The following is a 23,208-nucleotide window of genomic DNA, read 5'->3' as shown; positions in this document are numbered from 1 at the left end:
TGGGAGCGGACGCCCTGACCTATTGCCGCGGAGCATACTGGTACGTGTAGTCAATGTCCCCGACTCCTACAGGCCTTGAGCGGCGCGAGCCGGTAAGGAAGGACTCCGTTTCCCGGCAGGCAACGCGAGCCCAGCAGGGGGCACGGGTAGAAGCCGCTCGACGACGAAATGGCGGTCGATAAGGACCTGCTGGAGTTGGATCTGTACGGCCTGCTGGGGGTCGGCGAGAAGGTGTCGGAGAAGGAGGTCAGAGCTGTATTGCCTCATTTTACCCTTCCCTTTTCTCACCTCAAACCTGTGGGGATGGATCTTGGCTTGGGAAGGGTGACATCAGTTGAACTGACCTGCGAAAGTGTTCTCAGCCATTTCCTTCATTAGCCCTCGGAGCTCCGCAGTGTTTAGCAGAAATCCAATGACTCGAGAGCGATTTAGGTACCTAGCATCATAAGTCATCGCGTTAATTTTGTGGCTTTGGAATAGCGTCTTTATATTTTCTCTTTAACTTAATAGTTAGGTCGATGGTAATTGCCCCAGTGACTGACAGGACTGAACTGGGAAAGTGGTCCGGTGGAGGGGAAGAAGGCTCGAGCACCTGAACGTGGTTAAAATAACGATTTTCTTTCCCCCACTTCAACTTTTTCTTTGTTCTTTCAAGTGCAGCAGGTAAATCGTGGAAGCCAGAGACAGCGTGTAACAGCAAATGTGTTGCCTTGATGTAAGCACGTCAGATACAGTTCACAGGGCTCAGTGAGGTGAAGGACTTTGCTGTTAATTCCTGGGATGAGAAAAAGGATGAGGAAGTGGAGAAGTGGGTGTTACAGAGTGACTTAAATTGACAAGTGTTGTATAGAGTGCAGTCCTTGATGTAAAATACTTGAAACAATGCAAAGCCCACTGGAATTCAGAGGTACTTTGCCAGAAGAGACAAAGAAAGGGAAGCAAGGGTTACTCCAGTAACTGTTTAGATGGCATGTTGAAGAGATGTAACTCTTCTTTACTGGGGTCTTGCTTATGGAAGAGATGGGATGATGTCTGCTAGGCTTCAGCTGCATTTTCCTTTCATCTGTTTTATCCACCAGGTGGTGCTCAGCCACCACTTATTCCATCCCATCTGAAAATTGTTTGGCATGCATTTTCTTGCATGTAGATGTTCCGCTGAGGAGGGAAACTCATTATAAAAACTTTACTAGTGACTTAGTCCATAAAGTTGTAATCTTTTTCTCTGAAGTGTAGAAGTGATTAAACAGTCTTTGGTCAAAAGACTTCACCTTGCCAAGTTCAGTTGTTGCACAGTGGACTATATTACCTCTTTCTCAAATAATTGTAAAGAGTAGAGCATCTCTTTGGCTAGGAAATTGCCAAAGTTTCTGAACCAGACTCGACTTTGATCATGTATTACATCGCTGTAATACAGTGTACCTTGAAGTAAAACTTCAAGCTTCAAAAAGCTGAAAGCTCATTTAAAATGTGGCTGCCTGTCTACTGTGTGTCCTAGGCTCAGATGCTTATCCTTATAGAACAGTGTGATTAAAAAGGGCAGGTTGCTTCACTGAGTAGACTAGTGGAAGATATTCTAACATGGTGTACTAATAGTGCTGTCAGCACTCTAGAAGTGGACTTTTCTATCAATCAGGCATGGGGAGTATGCAGTAACATAAGTGAATGTTGGTTCAACCAAGCCTTCTGCTTGTGAGAGATGTGGTTTAAACTAAACAAAACAAAGAACGACAAAAACAAACATCCACGACTGAGTTGTAACTTTCTTGTTCCTATAGTGTTACTTTTTTTTTTTTTAATTTTTTTTTTTTTTTTTTACCAAGTTGCATTTGTCAGCATGGACTAAATGAAAGCAACAACTGACAGATCTCTGGCTCTTGTAGATTAAGAAAGCGTACCGCCAGAAGGCCCTGACTTGTCACCCAGATAAGAACCCAGATAATCCCCAAGCAGGTGAGATAGAACTGTATGGCTGCAAGCTACTCTTGTCTGTATGTGTGAAAACAAACTCCTGGAAGTGTCTCTGTTTAATTTCAGGTCTGTCTTTATGCAATTAAGAGAATGCCTAGATTTGTGTCATGTGACGTACACATATGCAAAGAACAGAGGTGGTAACTGGAAGGACGTTGTTCCTCAATGACTTCTCAAAATATTATTCTGTGTCTTTCATGTTCCAGATTGATAGGCTGCGCTCTTAAAGATTGAAGTTTTGTAGCTGTGGTATGGGAATTGTCACTATGAATAAAAAAGATCTTTAGCAGAAATAGGAATAGAGCTGGAGGTTTTGATGTATGCAGAAGGCTGGGAGGTGGTCTGAAGTGTATGAAAAGGCCTCCAGCTCATATGTGTATCCCTCAAGCAAGTGGTTCAGCAAAACTGATGTAAAAGGGGAGTTTTGTAGCTCAGGCTAAAAAGCTGTTAATGAGATGGAGAAGTTGGTTTTCTTTTTTTTTTTTTTTTTTTTTTTTTTTTTTTTTTTTTTTTGTAACACTCAGACTAACTGCAGGTTGAGGAATTCCAAGCCTATAGATTGGTTATATTGTTATATTGAGATCATGTTTGCAAGGTTTCTCTTAATAGTAAAATTTCTGCTATTTTTGTTTCGTGATCTACACTGAAGTCTATGTAACAAATGTTCTTTCAACTGTGCAGATTTTGTTTGTAAGTTGGCTTGCAAAATGCTTTGGAAGGATTATTCTTCTTTCTGATGTTCTGCAGGTCTCTTTCAGAAGGGATTTTTTTTTTTCTGATTGATCTCTAGGCCACTAGCGTGGTTTTCTGCATCTTACCCTTTTTTCTTCTAATTCCCAGCGGAAGTCTTCCACCAGCTGTCTCAGGCCTTAGCTGTTCTGACAGATGCAGCAGCAAGGGTAAGGATGCCTATTCCTCAGTTATATTGGGACTGTATGGTGTGACTCTGCATGCTGGAGAAGTAGTAGAAACTCTCATCCTGTCTGGCCTGATCTCTTCTCCAGTAGAGCCTCTGTGAATGCAAGTCTTGTCTGTTATTCCCTGTAGTCTTCCATGAGATGAAATAGCAGGTGCCAGATAAGAGCTTTGATAAATGTTTTTTCTGATCTGATGTGCTGGGAGTAGCTCTGTTTGCACTGAGTGTGGGATACTGTCTTTAATAACATGCTCAGTTGGGACCTATCTCGTTTAAAGAATTCAATAACCACCAGTGATTGGTTCAGTTTCTGTGGCAGTGGTGCATTTGTGGTTCCCTTGATATCAAGATGTGACAAGTAAATAGTATCTAGACATGGGATCACTAAGGCTCAGAGCCCTTCTCTCAGTGGGGCACAAGAGGCTTTTGAACAGAAAAGCTGAGTCATAGTCGTGATCTCTGTCCTTTTGCTGCACAAGCTTTGCAGGCTGCCAGATGTAGCTCGGGCTTCCTGTAAGGAAGTGGTTGAGTGCCTTCTGCAAATCCTGAAAGTATTACATGTGAAAAGCAGGAATAAAAACAGCATGAAAGCGAGTCAGCATGAGCAAGTAATACCATCCAGATAAACTCAGGAGAGAAGGCATATTAAAATTTCAGATAATTTAAAAGCAAATTTTGGCAGAGATTGTAAAGGATAATGATATGAGGGATTATGGTAATGGTTTGAACAGATGTCAGTAAAGTTGCTAGTTTACCCCAGTTCTTAAGTCACTAATTGAGTGTTGATGTGCTGTTGCAGCTGAGGAATTCTGGTCGTCTTTGCTCTGATACATTTATGTAAGTCAACCATCTGTCTTATCAGCAGATCTTTTATATAAAATGTACCTTTTTCATCATAGAAGTTTGTTCTAAATCAAACTCGATTTGTTTTTGGTGCCTCTAAATTTACTTTTGACCTGTTCAGGGAAAAAAAAACAGAATATTTTTCTCACCTCTATAGGTGGGTGAGATTTTTTTCTACAGTGAACTTCACAGTTACTCCTAGATTTCTTCACTCTTTCAGGCTCAGTCTGGAGGTCTCATGTTTTCAGAGTATTTGTGTTAACTCCAACATTTTAAGAGTGCTAGCAAGAAGCAGGAAATGTTTCACCTCTTCTTACAGTGTTTCAGTAGCTGACCTCCCTTCTACTTGCAGCTTCACATTTTATCCCTTTTGCTTTACCTAGTTACACTGTTCTGTTGGGTTTTTTTGACAGGTGGCATATGACAAAGTGAGAAAAGCCAAAAAGCAAGCAGCAGAAAGGACACAAAAGCTTGATGAGAAGCGAAAGAAAGTAAAGCTTGGTAATGAAATCAAAACTTCATTTTCTTTGGGCTTGGAGTCTTCATTAGCTGGGTGCTTGTGTTTCTTTGATGCTGGAAGTCACCATGAATTGTTTTGTTGCTGTTCATCTGCTATGGCTTTTTCTTTTTAGTTTTGTTTTTTTTTTTTTGATTGCCCATCCAGTACAATGCAGAAGCCATATGAAATCTCCAGTTGTCACAGCTAGCGATGATTCTGCTCTGGCAAAGAATTGGGGCTTTTGATGCCCATTAGGACTGCTAATATATTGCTGTGCTTGCACAGAAGAGTTGTCATGTCTCTGCTTTGAGTTTGTTATAGATGTAGCCAAGTTTTGGATCGTTACACCCACCTCTGAACAGCAGTGAAAACTCTTTCTGGTTCGTTTTAATTTTGTTTTTTTTCTCTGCAGATCTTGAAGCCAGGGAACGGGAAGCCCAGATCTGTGACAATAAAGAGGAGGAGATCCGGATAACAAGGACCTTAGAACAAGAAGTAACGATCCATTCTTAGATTTGTATGCTGCTTTTGACAATAACTGCTTAAAGTCTACATTCATAATGCAAACCACATGAGTTGTGCCAACTCCGTGTAGCAGTCCCTCAGCCTTTTGGATTAATGGGCTCTGTGAAAGAGAGGCATGCATGACAGTCTGGCAAATGTCAGTCCTGCTTTTTGACATAGCAGAAAATAACTAATTGGGTATATGCTGGCTGACAGGGACTATGTCATTAGGAACAGGAGGAGTCTAAGTATTAAATAAGCACTGGAGCTGCCACAGTGGGGCTAATGGAAGGTTTACATTGGAAGATGGGGCTAAGTTAAAAACTGTCTTTGGCAGTCTTCAGCTGGCATGAGTCAAGCATGGAACTGTTCCCATGCTGTCTTACCTTTGCTCTAGATAATACGGTTGCGTGAAGAAGGCTCTCGTCAGCTTGAAGAGCAGCAGAGACTCATTCGAGAACAGATCCAACTTGAAAGACAGCAGCGCATCCAAGGTGAAATAGGTGAGACTGGAGTGCTTAACCACAATGAGTACCCCTGGGTCTCCAACTTCTTTATAGATGGAGCAGGGTTTGCATATAGATGAAGCCTTTTGACTCGGTCATCTTGCCACATATAGGATCCTACTTAGACCTTTGTTGAGAAAAAGATTAGCATTTCCGTGAGGCTTTTTTCTTGTATGTGGCAGATTGCTCTTTAGCATATTGTTGCTCCTCTTCAATAAAGATTCCAAAGTTTTGAATGTAAATGGCCTGATGTGGAGCCCCGCAGCTGTGCTGGAAGGAAACCTAAAGTCTTACTTGTCCATCACAATTAAATCAGTCAGTGTTGTACACAAAAGAGGGACTGATGCAAGGTTGCACAAAAAAAAAAAAAAATTGCCATCAAAGTTACTGACTATATCCCTTTGAAAATCCTCAGTACCTATCACCAAGAAGAGATGCAGTGAAGACAGTGAAGTTTTGTATGGTGTACAGTTCCAGAGGTTTTACTTACTGGAATTTGGTTCTCATGCTTTTTAGGCATATGTGGTCTTCATCCCAGGTTTGTACAAAGACTGAGGACAAGTCTGTCAGGATGAGCAATGTGTTGTATAGTAACACAAAATTCAGGTGTTTTCCTGTTTAACATCAGCAAGTTATCATGTTTGAGATTATCTCCCTCTAATTCTTGGGGCTGGTCACTGGCTGTAATTAGTCCCCTTCATACACGATCAGATGAGATGCATCTAGAATCCCTCTGGTATTCCTGAATCTCATTCCCATCCACGTGTCTCTCTAGAAATTTGCCTTTTCTAACATTCTGCATCTCTGTGGGTTTCAAATGTACAGTTCTATATTTCAGAAAGTTTTGTTCTACTTTTCAAAAGAAGATAGAGTGCTATTTAGAATTTCAGTTCAACAGAGAAACTTAATGTCTCTTGCTTCCTACTGCGTTCATTCTGGCTGAGAACTTAGGAGGTCTGTGGAACAGGAGCAGATCACTAGTAAGCACTTCACTATTGAGTATTTAGTTGTAAGACCAGATTAAATTCTTAGGCTGTGTCTCAATGTTGAGATTTTTTTTGTCCTCCCTTAGTTTTCCATGCTTGTTCCTACCAGTACAGTCTATTTACAGGGAGAAATGTTACAGGATCTAACAGATTTCCTTCTTGTGGTTTTCTTGTTTAGCAGTTTTCTACCCTTGATCATGGGATGTCTTGGAATCATGGAAGGGAAGGATGCTGACATCCAATATTTACTTCACACTACAGTTTCTACTGATAACGTCATATAAGGCTTTTGGGGTGCTGAAGTGATGAACTGCAATAAAAATTGAGATATGCACTTGCTGTTACCATAAATACATTTGCAGGGCAAATTTTGTGCTAATGCTATTTAGCTGATGAATTTTCACACATTCACCTATATTCTTACATCTTTTTATATATATATATATATTTTTTTCCTCTACACTCTTCAGGCAACCAAGTAGGAAATGGAGCAGAAGGCAAAATAACTCCCAAACTCAAAGTAAGTCATCTCTATGAAGATGGCTTTGGCAAAAGACAGAATATTTGCAGGTTTGGAGAACAGAAAGGACTTCTTTGCTGAGCTGGCATGCCCTTTTGTACAGTGGTGGTGAAGATCCTTTATTTAATGCATATCATGCAAGCTAACACCTCCCCATCCCTGTATTTAAAATACACTTCCTCCCCTATTCTTTTCTTCTCTTACTTTCTCATGTAAACATTTGAGCCTGAAATTGAATCATCTGTGCTTTAGGCACTGAGCAACATCTACTTATTACCCTGATACAGCCATTAATATACCTTCAGGTACAGTTTTAACTCCCATGAGTCCTTCCTCACAGTTCCCCAAATAATTTGTTCCCTGTGCACAACATTGAAGTTATTTTCTTGGCCATTCTGGGACTGTAGCTGTAAATAGAAAACTTCATTACTCTGCAAGTGGTGTGAGCTGTGTTCAGCATGGCAGCATGTTCAAAAGCACAAAATTAACTTCTCACATTTATTTCCCAGCTAAAATGGAAATGCAGGAAAGAAGATGAGACAGGAGGGGGATATTCAAAGGAAGTTTTACTGCGGATGCTGCAGAAGGTTCTGTCCCATGCTTTTCTGTTCCTTGATGTTCCCCTGCTTTCACTGCTAAGGGAGGAAAGCCCCATATAAACCAGAGTAGCTCATTTTCTTCTCTTGTTGAGCCCTCTCATTCATGCCATTTTCAGAGATCATCAACACAATCCATTTGTTGTGAACTGTTTCTGGTTGCCCATTTGCCTTCTTCCTAGCAGAGATCCCCAGTGAAACAGAGCAACCGCAAACTCTACCCCTGAGTAATTCATGTCCTTTATAAATGTTAGGCTGGCTCTGTGGTTATAATGTGCACTTTTACCTTTACTTAAAGCACTGTATGTTAACTTCTGTGGGGAGTTCAGAGGCAGAAACAGACAAGCCTTTGATAAGATTAGTCCCAGCATATAGTCTTCATTCAGATGAATATCTCCTGTCACTGAGTGAAACAACCCTCTTACCTTGGGGTTTGCTGGAAGCGAAGTTTGTAACCATGTGCAGCTTCTGCACTGTTTCCTGGAGGGACAAACTATGACAGATTGGGATCAATGGAAGCATCATGTAAGACAGAAGGGGTGACAGCTCAAGTCTCATGTCTGTGAAGACACGTTTTCCTTCTGGTCATGCCATAGGTGAACTTGACTTTTCTTGTGGGTCTGTAATTAACTTTTCTTTCTCTCTCCTAACAGTATGGCGACGTGCTAAATTTGTTGATCTCCAGTAGGAAGGTTGGAAGTGCAGTCGTGGAATTTGCTACTGTTAAAGCTGCTGTAAGTCTGGTGGAGACCACAGATGCGTGCAGTGGAGAGTGGGCAAGAAGGGGGTGATTCAGAAGGGAAGGGTTAGCTGTCTGACAGCCTAGAAATGCTGCCTTGTTATTAAGGCAGTGGAGAAGGGTAATGAGAGTCTAAAGGTACACACAGATGAAGGGAGTGGCAAAGCTTGAGGCATAAATTCAGAGCAGATCATGCACGTAAACAAGTAGGCTGTGCATGTAAGCTTCTGAGGGAAGAGACACTGCTTTAAAGGGCAGGCACCAAACTATTTAACCAGCTCTCACTGGGGGTGATGGGCTTAATGAATCTTAGGGATTATATCAAGCATTTGCAGTTTAAAAGCATCTAAAATGTCTTAACTCGTGATGAGTTATAATAATTCATGTTACTATGGAAATAAAAGTAATCTGTACAGTAGCTACTGTAATGAAATAAACCTGTGATGTTAGTAGTTCCATCTACTTGAATTTACAAGAGTTTTGTTGTTTTTTGTAACCAGTTATTTCACTTAATCTATCCAAGTAATTGCAAAAAAATAATAATAATAAAGCAACCAGAAACCCACAACTATCTGTGCTCTGTTTATCAGAAATGCTGGCAGCGATGTTTTACCCATCCTTGGTGCAGAAATGAACCTTGAAGGGTGCTTCTCGTGTAGGGCAGCTGTGAAATCTTCATTGACCTTGATAACAGGCTGAGATAGAAAAACTCCTAGGATTGTGAGCAAGCTATGAGGGAGTGTGACCAAAAATTTGGATGGTGATGATGGAATATTTTCATTGGTAGGAAATGGCTGTGAAGAATGAAGTTGGCCTGACAGATAATCCTCTAAAGATTTCCTGGCTGGAAGGCCAGCCCCAGAGCAATCCCAGCTGTGTCCTTTCTGACAGCAGTGGTCAGCCTAGGACTTCACAGGTAAGAAGAATATATGCAGCTGTTACTTAAATCTGTTTCTATAGCAACCTAAACTTAGGCGTGCTTTGCATATATGGTAGGATGCATTGATCCCTAGAGAAACAAGAAAATAAACTGATAGAGAGATGACTGGCTTCTTGATGAAACTTTTTATGCTTAGGCGGTGACTTTTTTTTTTTTTTTTTTTAGAGGACTTTCTGTCCTTGGTACAAGCTACTTGAACAACTGGATGTTTGCACAATATCCCCCTCTTAAAAGTGAAAACTAAGGATGCTCCTTGCTCAACACAAAACCTCTAATTCCATTCTTCTGTGATTTTAGTCTAGTGTACTTCAACTGTGAAATCCTTTGGCAGGTAGTTCACTGAAAGAGGTATAGAACCTTTAGAGAGGTTTAGTTACTGCATTCACAAGAGGGTGAAATTTCAATGCTAAAAGCAAACCTATGTTCTTAGGGTCTGCAGGAGGAAAACTAAAATAGTGTCAAATTAAATATTCTTTTAAAGAGCTCTTTTCTGTTTTGGTTCTTCTTTACTAGTGTTGGTACAGCTTGGTAGACACTTCAAGTGCAAAGTATTTGCCAACTTCTTGGTTATTCCGCTGGATGTTCAATGTGAAGCTGCTGATGAGAATTTTGCGTTTTATCTCTTTTGTGATTGGAATACAATATGTAGTGGCTAAAACATAGAAAATGTCTCCTCTAATGTGCCATGCTGCATGAAATTGTTGGCCATCAGTTACCTTGTACTCCTATCGCCTGTTTGGAGTGGGAATTGTATCCACTTCTTTTGGAGCAGAACTATTCTGTGTTATAAAGCAAAGTGTAGTGTATCTCGTGCTCTGCCTGTGTTCTGATCTGGGTAGTTGCTTCTTTTCTGAGAGAAAATGTGAAGGGGCCTGAGATCCTCTGGCTATTTGAATTCCTATTCAAGTTTCATGTGACACTTCCTCTCTTCTCCTTCACTGCCTCATGCTGTACAGGTACCCTCAGACCATGCATTTACAACCAAAATACTGTAGCAGTTTGTAAGATTGTTTAATATTTTTTCTCCTGACTTCTCAAGTACTGTATTCACGTGTCAGAATGCCTTGCTGCTATCCTAGTTCTGCTTTTTGTTCTATGTTCTATTTTGAACAGCATGGCCCTGAGCAGCATCACTTCTCAGACATTTCAAGCAGTGGCAGTTTGAGGATCATAGCCCATAGCCAAGCAGGTCTCCATGCACAATGAGTCCTGCAGGCAGAGCAGATTCAGAAAGGTAGCCAAAATGCTTTGGAGAAAAGCAGGATTCAGTTGAGTGTATTTGAGTATCCCTCACTAGCAGAGAACTAGAACTGGCTCTGGAGAGCTCATTCACACCTAAGAGGAGGAGAGGGGAGCCACTAGTGCAGAGGTTGGTAGTGTATTTTTACCTGTGCATTTTCAAGTATTGAAGACTTATTGTTTGATTGATCTCGGCTTGTTTCCATGATGAAAGCTTCTTAATTTGAAACTGCAGTGTCCGCCTGCTGTGAAGGATTAGATGGTGGAGCAGCAGCAAGGGAGGACAGGCTAAAGCAGCAAATAGAGTTCATGCTGTGTGGAGCTGGTTACTCTGTTCGGTCCAGCATAGCTTCATCATTACATTGTTTGTTCTCTAAATGATGAGTTCCAGACAGTGATTTGCAACCTTTTCCAAGAGCTACGCTTCTAATGCTTGTGTTCTTTCTACTGCTTTTATGTGTAAGCAGCAGTGACTTCTTTAATTACATTGTTGTCTTGCTGTCTAGGGTAAGATACCCAAGCTGCTCCGGTTTGTTTTATTATTTGCTTCATTAGGCTTTCCCAAAGTCCTGCTGCTGCTTCTGCGTGGGTGTTTCCAGAATGTACAACTTGGTAATCCCTTCTCTTGACCTTACTGTTTCTAGCTGTCATAGCTGTCTTTGTTCTCAGCTCCTCAGTTCCAGTCTTCCAAATGACATTTTTCAGTTATCAGTTGACATTGCCCCAGTCTACTACCTACCTTATCTCTTTCATACACAGTCTGGCTTTCCATCCATCAGGGGCTATGTTCTTTCTTTCAGGCTCATTCTGATTTTAAGCTGCCCTCGCTTCCTCTTTGCTGTCTCTGGGCAGCTCCTATTTTTGTCCTATTCCACCTTCTGTTTGCTCCCACTCTGTGCAAATGCAGCTCCTTCCCTGCTCTGCTTCAGGAGACAGCTGAAGAGCTGCACTGTTCTCATGGCAACACGCTTACTACTCATCCTGTCTGTGTTCCATGCGTGGGGTTGGCAGCCAGGAGCTGTGCACCAAAGACCACAAATAGTGGAGACCCACAGACAGGCTACACCAGGACACCTTTGGAAGCAGTTCCTAGGAGAAATCAGGGCTGACAGCTGAAACATCACGCTGTGAGGAGGCAGTGAGTTGCAAATTGCATACCTACACAGTTTTTGCTGACCTGTTTCATCCCACGGCAAAGGATGAGTGTTGTCCTTCCTAAACAACAGGAGGGTTAAGCTTTACAAATTAGAAAATTACAAAAGCTGTGGTTTGACCTCTTTTACTTTAGGATACTTGAGAGCAACAACTATTTGATTGCTGCAGCTCTGATAGATACAAAGCACACAGACTGTGTAGTGCTGTGAGAACTATTGTGTACACTAATTTTATATTGTTTTGTCACTACAACAGCATAAAGTGCTTGCTCATGGGAAAGTCATCATTGCACCTGGTGGTGTCACCCTACGTGCTCCCATTCACTTTTGACCATCCATTCAGCCACAGTAAAGTGCTGAGAAAAGCTTTCTGTCAGATATCCTGTTGGAATCTTTTCTAACCTTTGAGGCTTCAGCAAATGTGATTCGTATTATCTGACTTCACCAGATTCACATCAGGTTGTTGGCTGAGTTCTATGCCTTCTCTGGGATTGCACTTTGCTGTTTCCAAAGCTCATGTTTGTCTGGGTCCATGGGATTTTTGTGGGTTTTTTGTTTTTAGAAGAGCATTAGTTTCTTATCTAGCTATGAAAACAAGATAAGGCATTGATGACCCAGTAGGTTGTGCACTGTCTTTTCAGCATGGTAGTGCCTAAGTTGTACTCAGCCTGGCAGAGCATTTTCCACCTCACAGAATGAAGAACTGTGTTCCTTTCTACACTGGATGTTGGTCCTGATCTGTCTGCTGCACTCTCCTTCTCAAGGGAAAGTGGGTATGAGTAGCTCTAGCCTTTTCCCAACCCAGAAAAACAGAGCTGCTTTTCCCACCTTCATGTATGCCTCAGGTGGCAGAGAGGGTTGATCTTGATCACTGCAGATAAGAAACCTATGCTCCTGCTACCTGGCCTTTGTTGTTTTGGCTCACTACCAATGAAATGAGACAACAAGGCACTTCCAATCACAGAAACATTTATTCTTCCGTGTCTGTACAGCTGATAGGTCAGTGCATGCTTCAAGCAGCAGAATCTAGAGAAATTTCTTCTGCTAGTAGACTAAATAAACTGCTGTTTCTGTATTATGAGCTTATATAGATGGTTACTTGTTTGCAGGCTACAAGTACCAACTGCATTTGAATTAGGGGGAAAAAAAAAAGAAAAACTCACATAAAAAGAAATAAAGGGAGAAGAACAACTTTGATTTTTTTCACATCCAAACATGTTGGGAGCAGAAACCATCAGTTTCTGTCTCTTGACCCTTGCCATAGCTATGGTTTTGAGATAGTAACACTGTCTCCTTACAAGCTGCCTGCTTATTCACAAATTATGTATGCTATACCCCTTTCTGTCCAAACTCTGCAGTGTCACAGCCACATCCCCAAAACAAGTCTTCAGTTAAACAATACCAGTCTTCAGTGAGGAGGAGGTGCATAGTCAAGGGTGAGAATTTCCCAGTATGGAGAGTGGAAACTTGCACACAAGGTTCCAGAAGACAGGGCTCTCATCTAGGCATGGAGCCTGTCAGCTCTGCTCTGAAGGACTTCTTGATGAGGACAAAAGCAGCCTGTTATGGGTAAGGCAACAACAATAAAACAGACCACGCGTAACAGGGGTGCTGCAGTATCCTTCTTCCTGTTAGGACTAGAGAAACTGGCACCAGCAGCAGGTAAATCTGATACATTAAGTCATAAATACCTTCAAATGGTATAATCTCTTGGATTCTGTTTCCTGAGGGTCTGCAGAACATCCTCGAGAAGTGATAGCCCCAAGTCCACTTTGAAGGACAGGAAAGGATCAGACAGGTCACAAAGAGTGGTGCTGTTCTGGGAGCCAGTCTCTGAGGTCACGCAGTCTGTAGCCTGGTCCTTGTGGAACTGAGTTTGAGTGGCTTTGTTGTATTGATGAGAAGCACTAGAAAAGGAGACATCAGAGTGAGAATCCGTGTGATCAATGATGTTAGGGCAGCTAGAGCTGTCCAGGTACAGCCGGGGTGGCTTAGGAGGTGCTTGTGCCTTGGCCAGGTTTTGCTCACTCTGACACGACAGGTAATCAGACTTGTCCTTCAGATCCCTCAAGCATTCCCTCTTCTGGCACTGTCCATCACTGTCCAGTGTGTGGCTGTTCTTGTTCAGGATAATGACCTGGTTGCCCAGCTTTTTGTGTCTCCTGAGTGAGAAACGTCTGAAGAATGTTGTGGACTTAATGGATCCTCTCCGCCAAGTATCCATTCTGATAAAAAGAAAAGAGAAAACTGCTGACTCTTCACAGTCAGGTGGTGAACTTCTGTCACAGGCTCAGCAGCAAGTCACACAACAGGAACAACTTCTTCTTTCCCTTTTCCTATAGCTGGAAGGAAAACAGAGATGCTGATATTGCAGGAAATGCAAACTTCACAGTATATCTTTGTATTAAGGAGCAGTTGACCTGTCTCGTGTATTAGGGAGTCTCATTCAGTGGAGAAGGAATGGTGATGTCTGAGCTTGTTAAATCTGTGCCACAGAAACAAGCTGATGAAAAATAGCAAAGGCACACAGTCACCATGAGAACAGATTTAATCTAGCATCTAGAACAGAAGGGCACTTTGATACCATGGTAACCAGCCACCTTCATGATGAAGGGCACAGTATAAAAATCTCAGTGGGTGGTTAGGAAGGGAGCCGGTGACTCAGTAACACTGAAGAAAACCAAAGAAATAGTCAAAGGTAAATTTAAAAAAAAAAAGAAAACAAAACAGCGATGTAGAAGATGAGCATTAGGAAAATGGAATGCAAAATAGACTTACGGTATGTCGGAGCTGCACCTGAGTCCAACAGGCAGAGAGGAAAAACTGCTGGCGTACTGAGAGAATGGTGACCACCACGCTCTGAGATTCTGGAAGAAGAAAGTCCAGGGGCAATTCAGCCAGGCGGGACCTAGAGCAATAAGAATCTACAATGCCGCCTTCTCTTCATGTGCCTCTTGTCACTGCTTCCCAGGCTGCAGTTCCTTGTGCATATGTATTTGTTTTGAGCCAAGCCCTTGCTGAGTCAGCCACGTCAGAAACTGGGTTTTACACAATTGGTAATTACCAGGATTGCAGGAAGTAGGTGTAAAGTGGCAAAGCATCAGCCCACACTCTGCCTGAGGAGAAAGCAAGCTCGCTCAGAGACAGGCACCCAGACTGCTTGAGAACTGTCAAAATGAATGTCAACTTGGAGCCCATCTTGAATCAGACTGCTTCTTCTCTACTGCCACTTCTAATGGCTTGTTTTATCAGCAAGACTCCCATACAAGGCAGAAAATAATCTCTTGTCTGTTTTAAATTTAAATCCAGAGCATGAGGTAGTGATTCAGGTTTGTATGGGTGACTCATTTGCATGAGTCTCATGTAGCCTATTTCATTCAGCCAGGCACATGACAGTAAATATCTGTGGTTAGTGGACAGGAACTTTGAAGAAACCTTGTTCTGCCACTGAAGGCTGATACAATCTGTTGCTTTCTCAGACACTGTGAAAATCTGTGCTGTACAGTACTGAAAGATTATTTCATTCATGCAGTTCCAAAGATACCAATTACAGCATATTAGTTTCTTTAATTCCCCACTCTAAGTTTCTCATCTACTGTGGGCTTTTATTTTGTACTCACAGCTAGGTACTCTGCAGCTGGAGTAACTACTTTCCTTGCTCCATTTTCCTGCAGAACTTTTGCCAGTCTACTGTCTTTTCATCCCTTCTAGTTTCTATTCAAGATATCGTTTAAATCACCACTAAATTTAGTTCCTAGAAAAATGAATTTGAGGGTTTTTTTTTGTTTGTTTGTTTTTTTTGTTGTTCACTTTTTATCAAGATGCTCGTATTTCTGGCTAAACTATCAAGCAAATGAGATGGATGTTTCCAAGCACTGTGGCACTTCGAATACACCTGAAATCAGTAAGGCCACTTACTAATATGAAATGACTTTGGAAAGGAGAATGGCAAAGCTACAATTTTGCTCTGAGATACCAGCTGTCATTTGCTGCCTACATTTATAAAGTAGTATGCAATCACCTCGTAGCTGACATGACAGTTACTACCACACACTGCAGAAAGGCTCCAAGAGCTTTTGGGAACTGAAACTCTTGTGCTAGGTTTGGGAACATACCTGGTTTTCTTCTGTGCAGCTCCTTCCATAACTAAGTCACAAAGGTTTGGTTTTTATGGCGTTAGCCTTTATAATGAATGAAGTGTGTGCTGGACTTTGGGCATCAATGTTTTACTTGCAGAGGAAGCTTGTCATCCAGAATAACCAACCACAACAAGGCAAGCCATGCTTCCCCATCTATCCTCACTGTGAGAAGCAAGAGGTTATTTCAGACACCCTGATGGTTCCATTCTTTGTCTCAGGACTAGCACTGTCAGGGGTCAGCACTGTTTCCTATGAAGCCACCTGCTTTCTGTAGGCAGTTTTCCCACCTTACCCAGTTTCCCTGGTGTCATAGTCCACTGAGCTGCATTCCTGACTCAAATGTGTGTTGTTGTGAGTGTGACTTTGGAAAGGAGAATGGCAAAGCTACCATTTCGCTCTGAGATACCAGCTGTCATTTGCTGCCTACATTAGAAGGGGACTGTGGGGAGTCAGTGACTTCGCAATGTGCACTGTCCTTGACATGTTGCAGTTGTTTTCTGCTCCTAGGCATCTGTGGTCTCCGAGCGGGATTATGAGAGCCTGGTGATGATGCGGATGCGCCAGGCAGCAGAGAGGCAGCAGCTGATTGCACAGCTCAAGCAGGAAGATGAGGAAGAGTCTCACACCTAGCATGAAAGTATGGATTCTCCCCACCCCATCGTTCTTCATTTCCAAAGCTGTTTCTTAACTAAGGCAATAAAACTCCTTTTTTTAAAAACTATTGTATGTGCCTGCGGCACTTTTCAGAGAACGGGAAAAGATGACTGCATAAGCTTCAGTGTTACCCTGTTAGCCTCTGTGCTCAGCATAGCTGTCTGATCAGAATTCAGGATTTGAGAGGTACTATGAGAACAAACACCAAACTTCTAAAAAAGTGTTGTAATTCCTGAAAGCTTGCTTAAGAACTATGGATCGAGAAGTCTTTGGCACCAACTGATCAGAATAACCCACACAAAGATATCAGTCTCTCTAGCAAAATGTTTTATTGGTGTTACCTCTACATCAGGATTGATACACAGTCCCAAACGATGCAGCATTGCAACTGCTGCCGTTAACTTTATGTAGCCCATAATTGAAATGTTTACAAGACCTGTTTGCGCTGATCTAGGGCTACTTTGGGAATCAATGTGTTATGTTCAAATGGAACTCGAGACAGCAGCATCAGGCTTTCAAACCATGGCCCTGATTGGGAGGGAAGCTGGTCTTGCTGCGCATGAAGAGATTCTCCAAGAGCACTGTGTAGGTTAGGCAGTTTTTACTTTCATTTTGGAGATGAGATAGTGCACCTACCACTCTTGACCTCCATACATCCCCTCCAAGATCTGGAAGGAGGTTTATTCTGAATTCACAGTTCAGCACATGCCCATTGAGACAGCCCTGAGGAACAGACAGCAAGGCTGTGATTTGAGCTCCTTTCAGTGCACGCTAAATAGATTATTAAATTGCAGAAAGATGGTATTTACCAGATTGCATTCAATGAATGTGGAGTTAGAGCCATCTGTTTTATGTGCATGATATAATCTGGACTGAGCATACCTTCCCCCCCCCGAGGTCTTAGGAAATGGCAGGGATGCTGAGTTTCCATTAGGTGAACCCTTGCTTCTGCACTACTCCTCCCCTGACGCCTGAGTGCCTGGAGTCTGGGACAGAAAAGAATTACTCAAGGGGAGAAGTTTGCTGTCAGTCCGGTGTGAGATGATCCCCTCAGCAGGGCCTTGCTGAGGTGGAATGCAGAAATCTTCTTTGCTATTCCTTGTGGAGGCACCACACCAGCGTCTGGCCCACACCCGTCATGCTCACCACCCGGTAACCACAGGTCTCCAGCTTGTTAAGGACTATCCTTGGTGCATCATTCACATAGTACTCCCAGCTGCAAGTGGGAAAAAGAGGAAAGCAGGGATGAAAAAGGATACAAAAATTTCCTTGTGGAACTGGGTCTGCCTCGCTAATTAACTGGTACGAAACACTGCATGGGCACATCTGGCATATTGCCTGTGTGATGCAACACCTTGGTTAACCAGATGGGGAAGACCAAAATCCACAGCTTCCAAACCAAGGAGAAAGCTGGTCAGAATGGAATTTGATCTTAAATTGGAGTGTGGTTTGGGGACTGGTTATCCAAAGCCACATGCTGCTTACTTAGCTGAGCTTAAACCACAGCTACGGGAATCATATCTCAGAATTCATGGAAAAAGAGAATGGTCTCTGCAAAGCAGGGAAAAAATGTAGGACAGCAGATTTACAGTGTTGTAACAGCAAGATCTTTTTTTCTTTGTTGTTCCCGTGTTCCTGCAGCTTGCAGGCCTGGTAACTCCCTGTTATCAGACCCTGTTTGCTGTTGCTTTCAGCAGACCTCAATTTACATGGCTGAACTGTTCTGGAAGCTTTTTACAGAACAACTAATCTGTTTTAAAGGTGTAAAATACCAATGTTCTGCTTTGCTCTTACCATAAGGAATAGCACAACACAGGCATAAAACTATTTGAATTAGGTTAGGAAGTGGCAGAACTGAAATGGCAAGTCTGTCCTTTAATGCTGAATTTGGCAGCCTTTCTGTTCCTTTAACACAGTTGTTTGGGCTGCAGTATTTATTCAAGCAGATGGGATAAGTTTCGTAATTGTGTAACTCTTAGATGACTCACCGTGCCTGATAAGCTGATAATGACGGGCTGCGGGATGGTTGATGATCTCGGTTGGGCATCCTAACAAAGACTACCCTGACTTTTGTGCTAATAATAAAAAAAGACCCAAAAGCATTTCCAAAGTTGCTAACATTGCAAAACGTTTATAGTGGTGAGCATTTTTAAAGCATAAAATGTCACTCAGATGTGAAGGTATTTTTCCAGCTTCTCAAGACAGAGTATGCAATAATTATAGATGTGATATAAAGATAATATCTATTATTATAGGGTCTTTGAACTTAATGCTTTCTCTAAGAGGCTTGCCACCTTCAGATTTGCATGTTGGAGATGGTAAATATTATTGCCATTATGCAGAGGAAGTAGCTGAGGCAGGGGTTGTTATTTGTAGGAACCTAAACTGGAGTGACTGAGCTGAAAGCAGAAGGCAAGCTAAGTGGCCTAGGGCCTTAAATACAACTCCACACTGAGCAAAACAAAACATCTTGCACGATGTCTATTAAGTGTGCCACCCTCTTCACAAGCGAGCAGTCTGAATCAGGATGGGGACATTTGTAAAGTCCTTCGGCCTGAAGCCAGTAGGGGACAGAGGTCAGCCTAGAGAGGAGAGGAATTCTTCACGTGCCCATTGTAAGTACATAAGCCTTTGGCTCCCAGGTATGCCAAAGGTAGGTGAGTGAGTACATGCTGTGTGTGGGAGTGGGGCTACAGCAAGAGCATCCTAATGCAGTGACTTTTAGTCTGATTTTAGATGGTTTGCTATTTAAAAGTAGCAGCATTGATTGATAGCCTTTATTATGACAGGAGGTGGAGGGGACATTGTCCAGCATCTACTCAGAATCCCATTTTGCAGTAGCCCAAGATTGGCTTTGCAACCCAAATGTCCAAGCGTTCTTCCCCTGCACATTAAATAAGGGATGGAGATAAGGGATGGAGGATGCGTGCTGGCAATTGATGGTGCTTAATGATGTGGCATTTGCACAGCTGCTTAACAGAATCCTTTGTTAGAGGCAATTACGTGTTTTATGTATATTACAATGCTACAACAGATCCATACTGCCTAGACTCTTTCCGGCTCCCTCAGAGCTCCTTAGGTCGTGTTTAAGGCTTTGGATCTCAAGATGCTGTGGAAAGGGTGAGATTTGTGTCATCATGTGGCAGCGGGACAGAAAACCCTGCTCGACCATGGTGCTCTCCTCCCCAGCAGGGCTTTTTGGCAGAAGGTGAATGGAACTTGCCTTGCTGGCATACCACTGTGCCTCTCAGGGTGTCAGTATTCCATCCACATTGTTTCCTCCACCCTGTGTTGCTCAAGAGCAAACAGGGAAGACATGCTTGAAAATGTCTATCAGGCCACAAGCAGGCACAAGTAGAAATAGAAGGATCCCCCAAGGAAGCAAAATCAGCCACTCTACTTCCTTATTACCCTGTAATGGCCTTAAAAGGACTTTCAAGCTAGACATTAGGAAAAATTTCTTCTCAGAAGAAGCGGGGATGTATTAAATGGGTTGCTCAGGGTAGCGGTGGAGTCACCATCTCTGGAAGTGTTCCAGAACCATGGAGATGTGGCACTGAAAGACGTGGTCAGTGGGCATGCTGGGGATGGTTTGGGGTTGGACTTCATCATCTCAGAGGTCGTTTCCAACCTTAATGATTCTATAATTCTATGAACTCCTCCCTGGCTGCTTGGGCATGCAGCATGGAGGCATTCCACCTTCCTTCCATTTTTGTTCCACTCAAATCCTGGAGATTCACCCCTATCAGAGCCAGCAGAACTTCATCCTTCTTGAAGCCTCTCCTGGTTTTCTCCTCAGGTCTCTTCTCCCATTGCATAACTCCCAGGCTCAGCTCCAAAGGCAGCAGCACGAAGCTGGCACTGCTGCCAATTTCTGTGCCACCCACGGGCTTGGGAATAGCAGTGCAGAGATGGCTCTGCAAGCCCATCTGAGCCCTGCTGATGGAAAGGGGTAATGGAAGAGGCCAAGTTCCTGCCAAAGCAGATGGCCCAAGTTTGCATTTTGGAGAGTTTCTTGAAAATCAGGGTACTTCCATTTTTCCTGTTCTTTGAACTCCTAAGTTTTGTAAAGCAATGGAGGAGCTGGGTCTCGATGCCTGCCAGCCCAGTGCTGAGGACATGGGTCTTTCCAGCTCCACTGATGGAAGTCTGAATACGCTGGGACCAAGGAAACGCCTGGTTTTCCTTCCACTCCTCCTCTGCGCTGCCTCATGAGTGGGCAAGCATGAGCAGAAATCCAACTGCTGCCCTCTGCTTTAACTTGATTTGCATTTAGGTATTTTGTTTTGCTGTGGGTTTTTTTGTTTTTTTTTTGTTTTTTTGTTTTTTTTTTTGTTATTATTATTTGAATCTTAGAGAAAAACAAGAAGTCAAGATACCAAATGGGAGGAGGGGTTGGGATGTGTGCCAAGATGTAAAGAACAGGATGGCAGCATTTCTAAGCTGCACCCTTGATTTCAAACTCAGCATAGGCAGGTAGAGACACAGCATCAGATGTGTTGGAAATACACAGCCTAATGGGCTGGGAACACAAAGCAGCTCAAAGCCTGAAGACTCAGCAGCCCAAGGGAAGGCTTCAGGGAGGGATGCTGAGGGGAGAAAGGGAGAAAGCTCAGTCTGGAATGGGTTAGAACAGGCTGTGGGAGAGTACCTAATGTGGATTGGCACTAAACCTGGCCAGAGCCAGGCTGAGAGGAGAAGGATGGGCACCATTTGCTTCTGAGCACCTTGGGGCTGGAAGTGATACCAAAACAGAAAAGGTGTGTCACTGAGGATGGGATAAAGGCAGATTGTTATGCAAAAAAAGTTTAAATGCCTGCTGCATCTGTTTTATTTCAGCCTGGCTAGATAGCACCCAAAAGCGTCCCAAGAATGCGAGATGTGAGGATGAGAAAGGGTTATGGTTAGAAAATAACAGAAAACTGCTTGAAATATTAGGAAAATATCCTTGGCTGAGCACTGACAGGTGGGAGCAAGGACAGGCACATGCCCCTCCAGCAGCAAACCAGTCCTGGGTTTAGAAGTAGGTGTGCCAGGGAGTGAAGCTTTAGGGAAAACAGGGAGGGGGGAGAGATTGAAACATTGCACTTACAAGTGGTTCCCGAGCATGTTCCTCTTTCTGGCCCCCAAGAACTGCATCAGGTTGGGATCCGAGTGCTCATCTCCCACCATGGTGGGGCCAACCTCCTGCAGAAAAGCAGCAATGCATGGTGAGCATGGTAGTACAATTAACTGGGAAGAGAAGAGTGTCCTGAGAAGAACGAGGTTTCTTCTGCCACCATTAATGGGATCAGCGTGAGTTCCTCAACTTGTAGAAGCCTGGATATGTCCCAGGACAAAGCTACCTGTGTGTCTCAGGTGAGGACTCTGGTGGCTTTGCTCTGGAGGGCCACCTGCTGGCTGAGCACACGGTGGCTGTGTGTCATTCAGTCTGTAGGACAGCTATGAGGTGGCACTCACAGCCTCGTTGCGACAAACCAGCAAACCTCAATGCTTGGCCATGAAATGATAGGACCACTTAGGTCTTGTCCTGGCAGAGGACAGCTTTGGGAAGGGCTCTACTAGCAAGAAAGAATTAAGGAATAATTAAGGTTGGAGAAGACTCTGAGATTGTAGAGTTCAACCATCAACACATCACCGTGCCCAGTAGCCCATGTTCCCCAGAGCCACATTCGTGTGAAAAGGAGATGCCATGGGTTGGTTTGGACAGACTGGCACCTATGGGACAAGAAAGGACTGTCACATTGGAGCGACAGGAGGCAGTTGGAGATGTGAGTCATCTTCCCAAGACAGCCATCAGAAAGATTTCCCACATGTCATACAGAGAGAACAGGGACATTTTCACAGCACGCTCCAAAAGTGTTATTTTCTGAGATATTCTGAGTCTGAATAACTTTCAGAACTAAGGAGCAGGGCACAGCAGACATGTATAGCTCCCATGAGACCTCTGTAATGACCACACTAGAGGTGCCAACACTCTTCATACTCCAATTTCTTACCCTTGCAAGCTCTTTTTTTGTGGCTCCTCATATTAAAATCAATTAAAAGCTCTTTTTTTTTTCTAAAAAAAAAAAAAAAAAAAAAAAAAAAAAAAAAAAAAGCCTTTAATTGATTTTAATGTGAGGAGTCACTTTCCCCTTTTCATTCTCCTCCATTCTACACATGAAAAATTTGCAGGTCAAAAACTGTTGTGGAAAGCGTCCCCTATCCATTGGCATTGCCATCAACAAACTCACATTAATGATCATTTCATTTATAATATGCAAAGGGCTGGAGAGTCTGACAGCAGAGAAATTGTGTTTGGCTTGAAAAGCTGAAGAAATGTGGTTTGGGGAAGGCTGAAAAGCAGAGATGGAAGAGCCTTCCTGCAGCATCCATCCCCAGCCCAGCAAGCTGTGTGTTAACTGTGAGTCTTTACCTGACCCCTGGGAAGCACTTATGCAGTGCCACTGAGCAAACATTTCGGTAAGCCACCAAAAGTAGCAAAGCCCATCACCTCCTGTTAGGTGCCAGTATGAGCTGATTCCAGCTGTGGCTTGATGCCAGGGTTAAGGCTGTAAATGTTTGTTTTGTCCTGCTAAAGAGCAGAGTTCCTGAAGACTGCAGGGAAAAGTATTTCAGTCCATTCCATTGCATGTATTTCCCTGAAGTGCCATAAAACATGACTACCCAATGCATTGTAGCTGTGGAAAGTCAAAGTGTTGTTTCTGCATTGAACATTGAAAAGGGCAATTGATCTAAAGAATTAAGCTGTAACATATCCTTAGAAATAGTTAAATAGCTGATGTGGAAAGTAAGAACACCACATACATATTAGTAACATATTTTAGAAACATAGTTACTGAACTACCTAACAAATACTTTCTCACAAAGCTGCAATAGATTTTGAACTTTCTAAACCATATGGGTATAGTATTCTGAGCTAGGAAACAGTGTAAGGTTGTTCATTAGACCAGCAGAAGCAAAATACATTTAACAAACTTTAAAGGAGTCAGGGCCTTTACA

General features: G+C 42.9%; 3 protein-coding genes across 7 annotated transcripts; 1 reads left to right on the top strand and 2 right to left on the bottom strand.

The window, feature by feature from the left end:
• Positions 1-117: 117 nt before the first annotated feature.
• DNAJC17 (DnaJ heat shock protein family (Hsp40) member C17) lies at positions 118-16,270 on the top strand. 3 transcript variants are annotated; one of them, XM_042826045.1, is made up of 11 exons: positions 118-246; positions 1,881-1,950; positions 2,809-2,867; positions 4,141-4,228; positions 4,639-4,721; positions 5,128-5,233; positions 6,693-6,742; positions 7,252-7,329; positions 7,992-8,072; positions 8,865-8,993; positions 16,057-16,270. In XM_042826045.1, exons 1-11 carry the CDS (start codon positions 169-171, stop codon positions 16,177-16,179), a joined length of 945 nt encoding a protein of 314 aa, XP_042681979.1. In that variant the 5' UTR covers positions 118-168; the 3' UTR covers positions 16,180-16,270. The 3 variants fall into 3 exon arrangements, with proteins under 3 accessions (XP_042681979.1, XP_042681981.1, XP_042681980.1); XM_042826047.1 differs by having other exon boundaries at positions 16,040-16,270; XM_042826046.1 differs by lacking the exon at positions 16,057-16,270 and adding an exon at positions 9,183-9,499.
• On the bottom strand, positions 12,363-16,422 carry CUNH15orf62 (chromosome unknown C15orf62 homolog). 3 transcript variants are annotated; one of them, XM_042826051.1, is made up of 3 exons: positions 14,189-16,422; positions 13,102-13,752; positions 12,363-12,970 (listed from the first exon to the last, which is right to left on the bottom strand). In XM_042826051.1, exon 2 carries the CDS (start codon positions 13,632-13,634, stop codon positions 13,104-13,106), a length of 531 nt encoding a protein of 176 aa, XP_042681985.1. In that variant the 5' UTR covers positions 13,635-13,752; positions 14,189-16,422; the 3' UTR covers positions 12,363-12,970; positions 13,102-13,103. The 3 variants fall into 3 exon arrangements, with proteins under 3 accessions (XP_042681985.1, XP_042681982.1, XP_042681983.1); XM_042826048.1 differs by having other exon boundaries at positions 12,363-13,752; XM_042826049.1 differs by having other exon boundaries at positions 12,363-13,635.
• A 93-nt stretch (positions 16,423-16,515) lies between these two features.
• GCHFR (GTP cyclohydrolase I feedback regulator) lies at positions 16,516-21,506 on the bottom strand (the record flags this gene model as incomplete). The annotated part of the gene is made up of 2 exons (XM_042826052.1): positions 16,516-17,419; positions 21,296-21,506. Coding segments are annotated over 2 exons (335 nt in total), but the record flags the coding sequence as incomplete, so codon positions are not given.
• Between the last annotated feature and the right edge of the window lie 1,702 nt (positions 21,507-23,208).

The sequence above is a fragment of the Centrocercus urophasianus genome, unplaced genomic scaffold, assembly GCF_019232065.1.
Source record: "Centrocercus urophasianus isolate 14NV4802_14NV808 unplaced genomic scaffold, USGS_Curo_1.0 seq_259, whole genome shotgun sequence".
Lineage (NCBI taxonomy): Eukaryota > Metazoa > Chordata > Aves > Galliformes > Phasianidae > Centrocercus > Centrocercus urophasianus.
The sequence above is the reverse complement of the archived record's forward strand: the minus strand, read 5'-3'. Positions and strand labels throughout refer to the sequence as shown.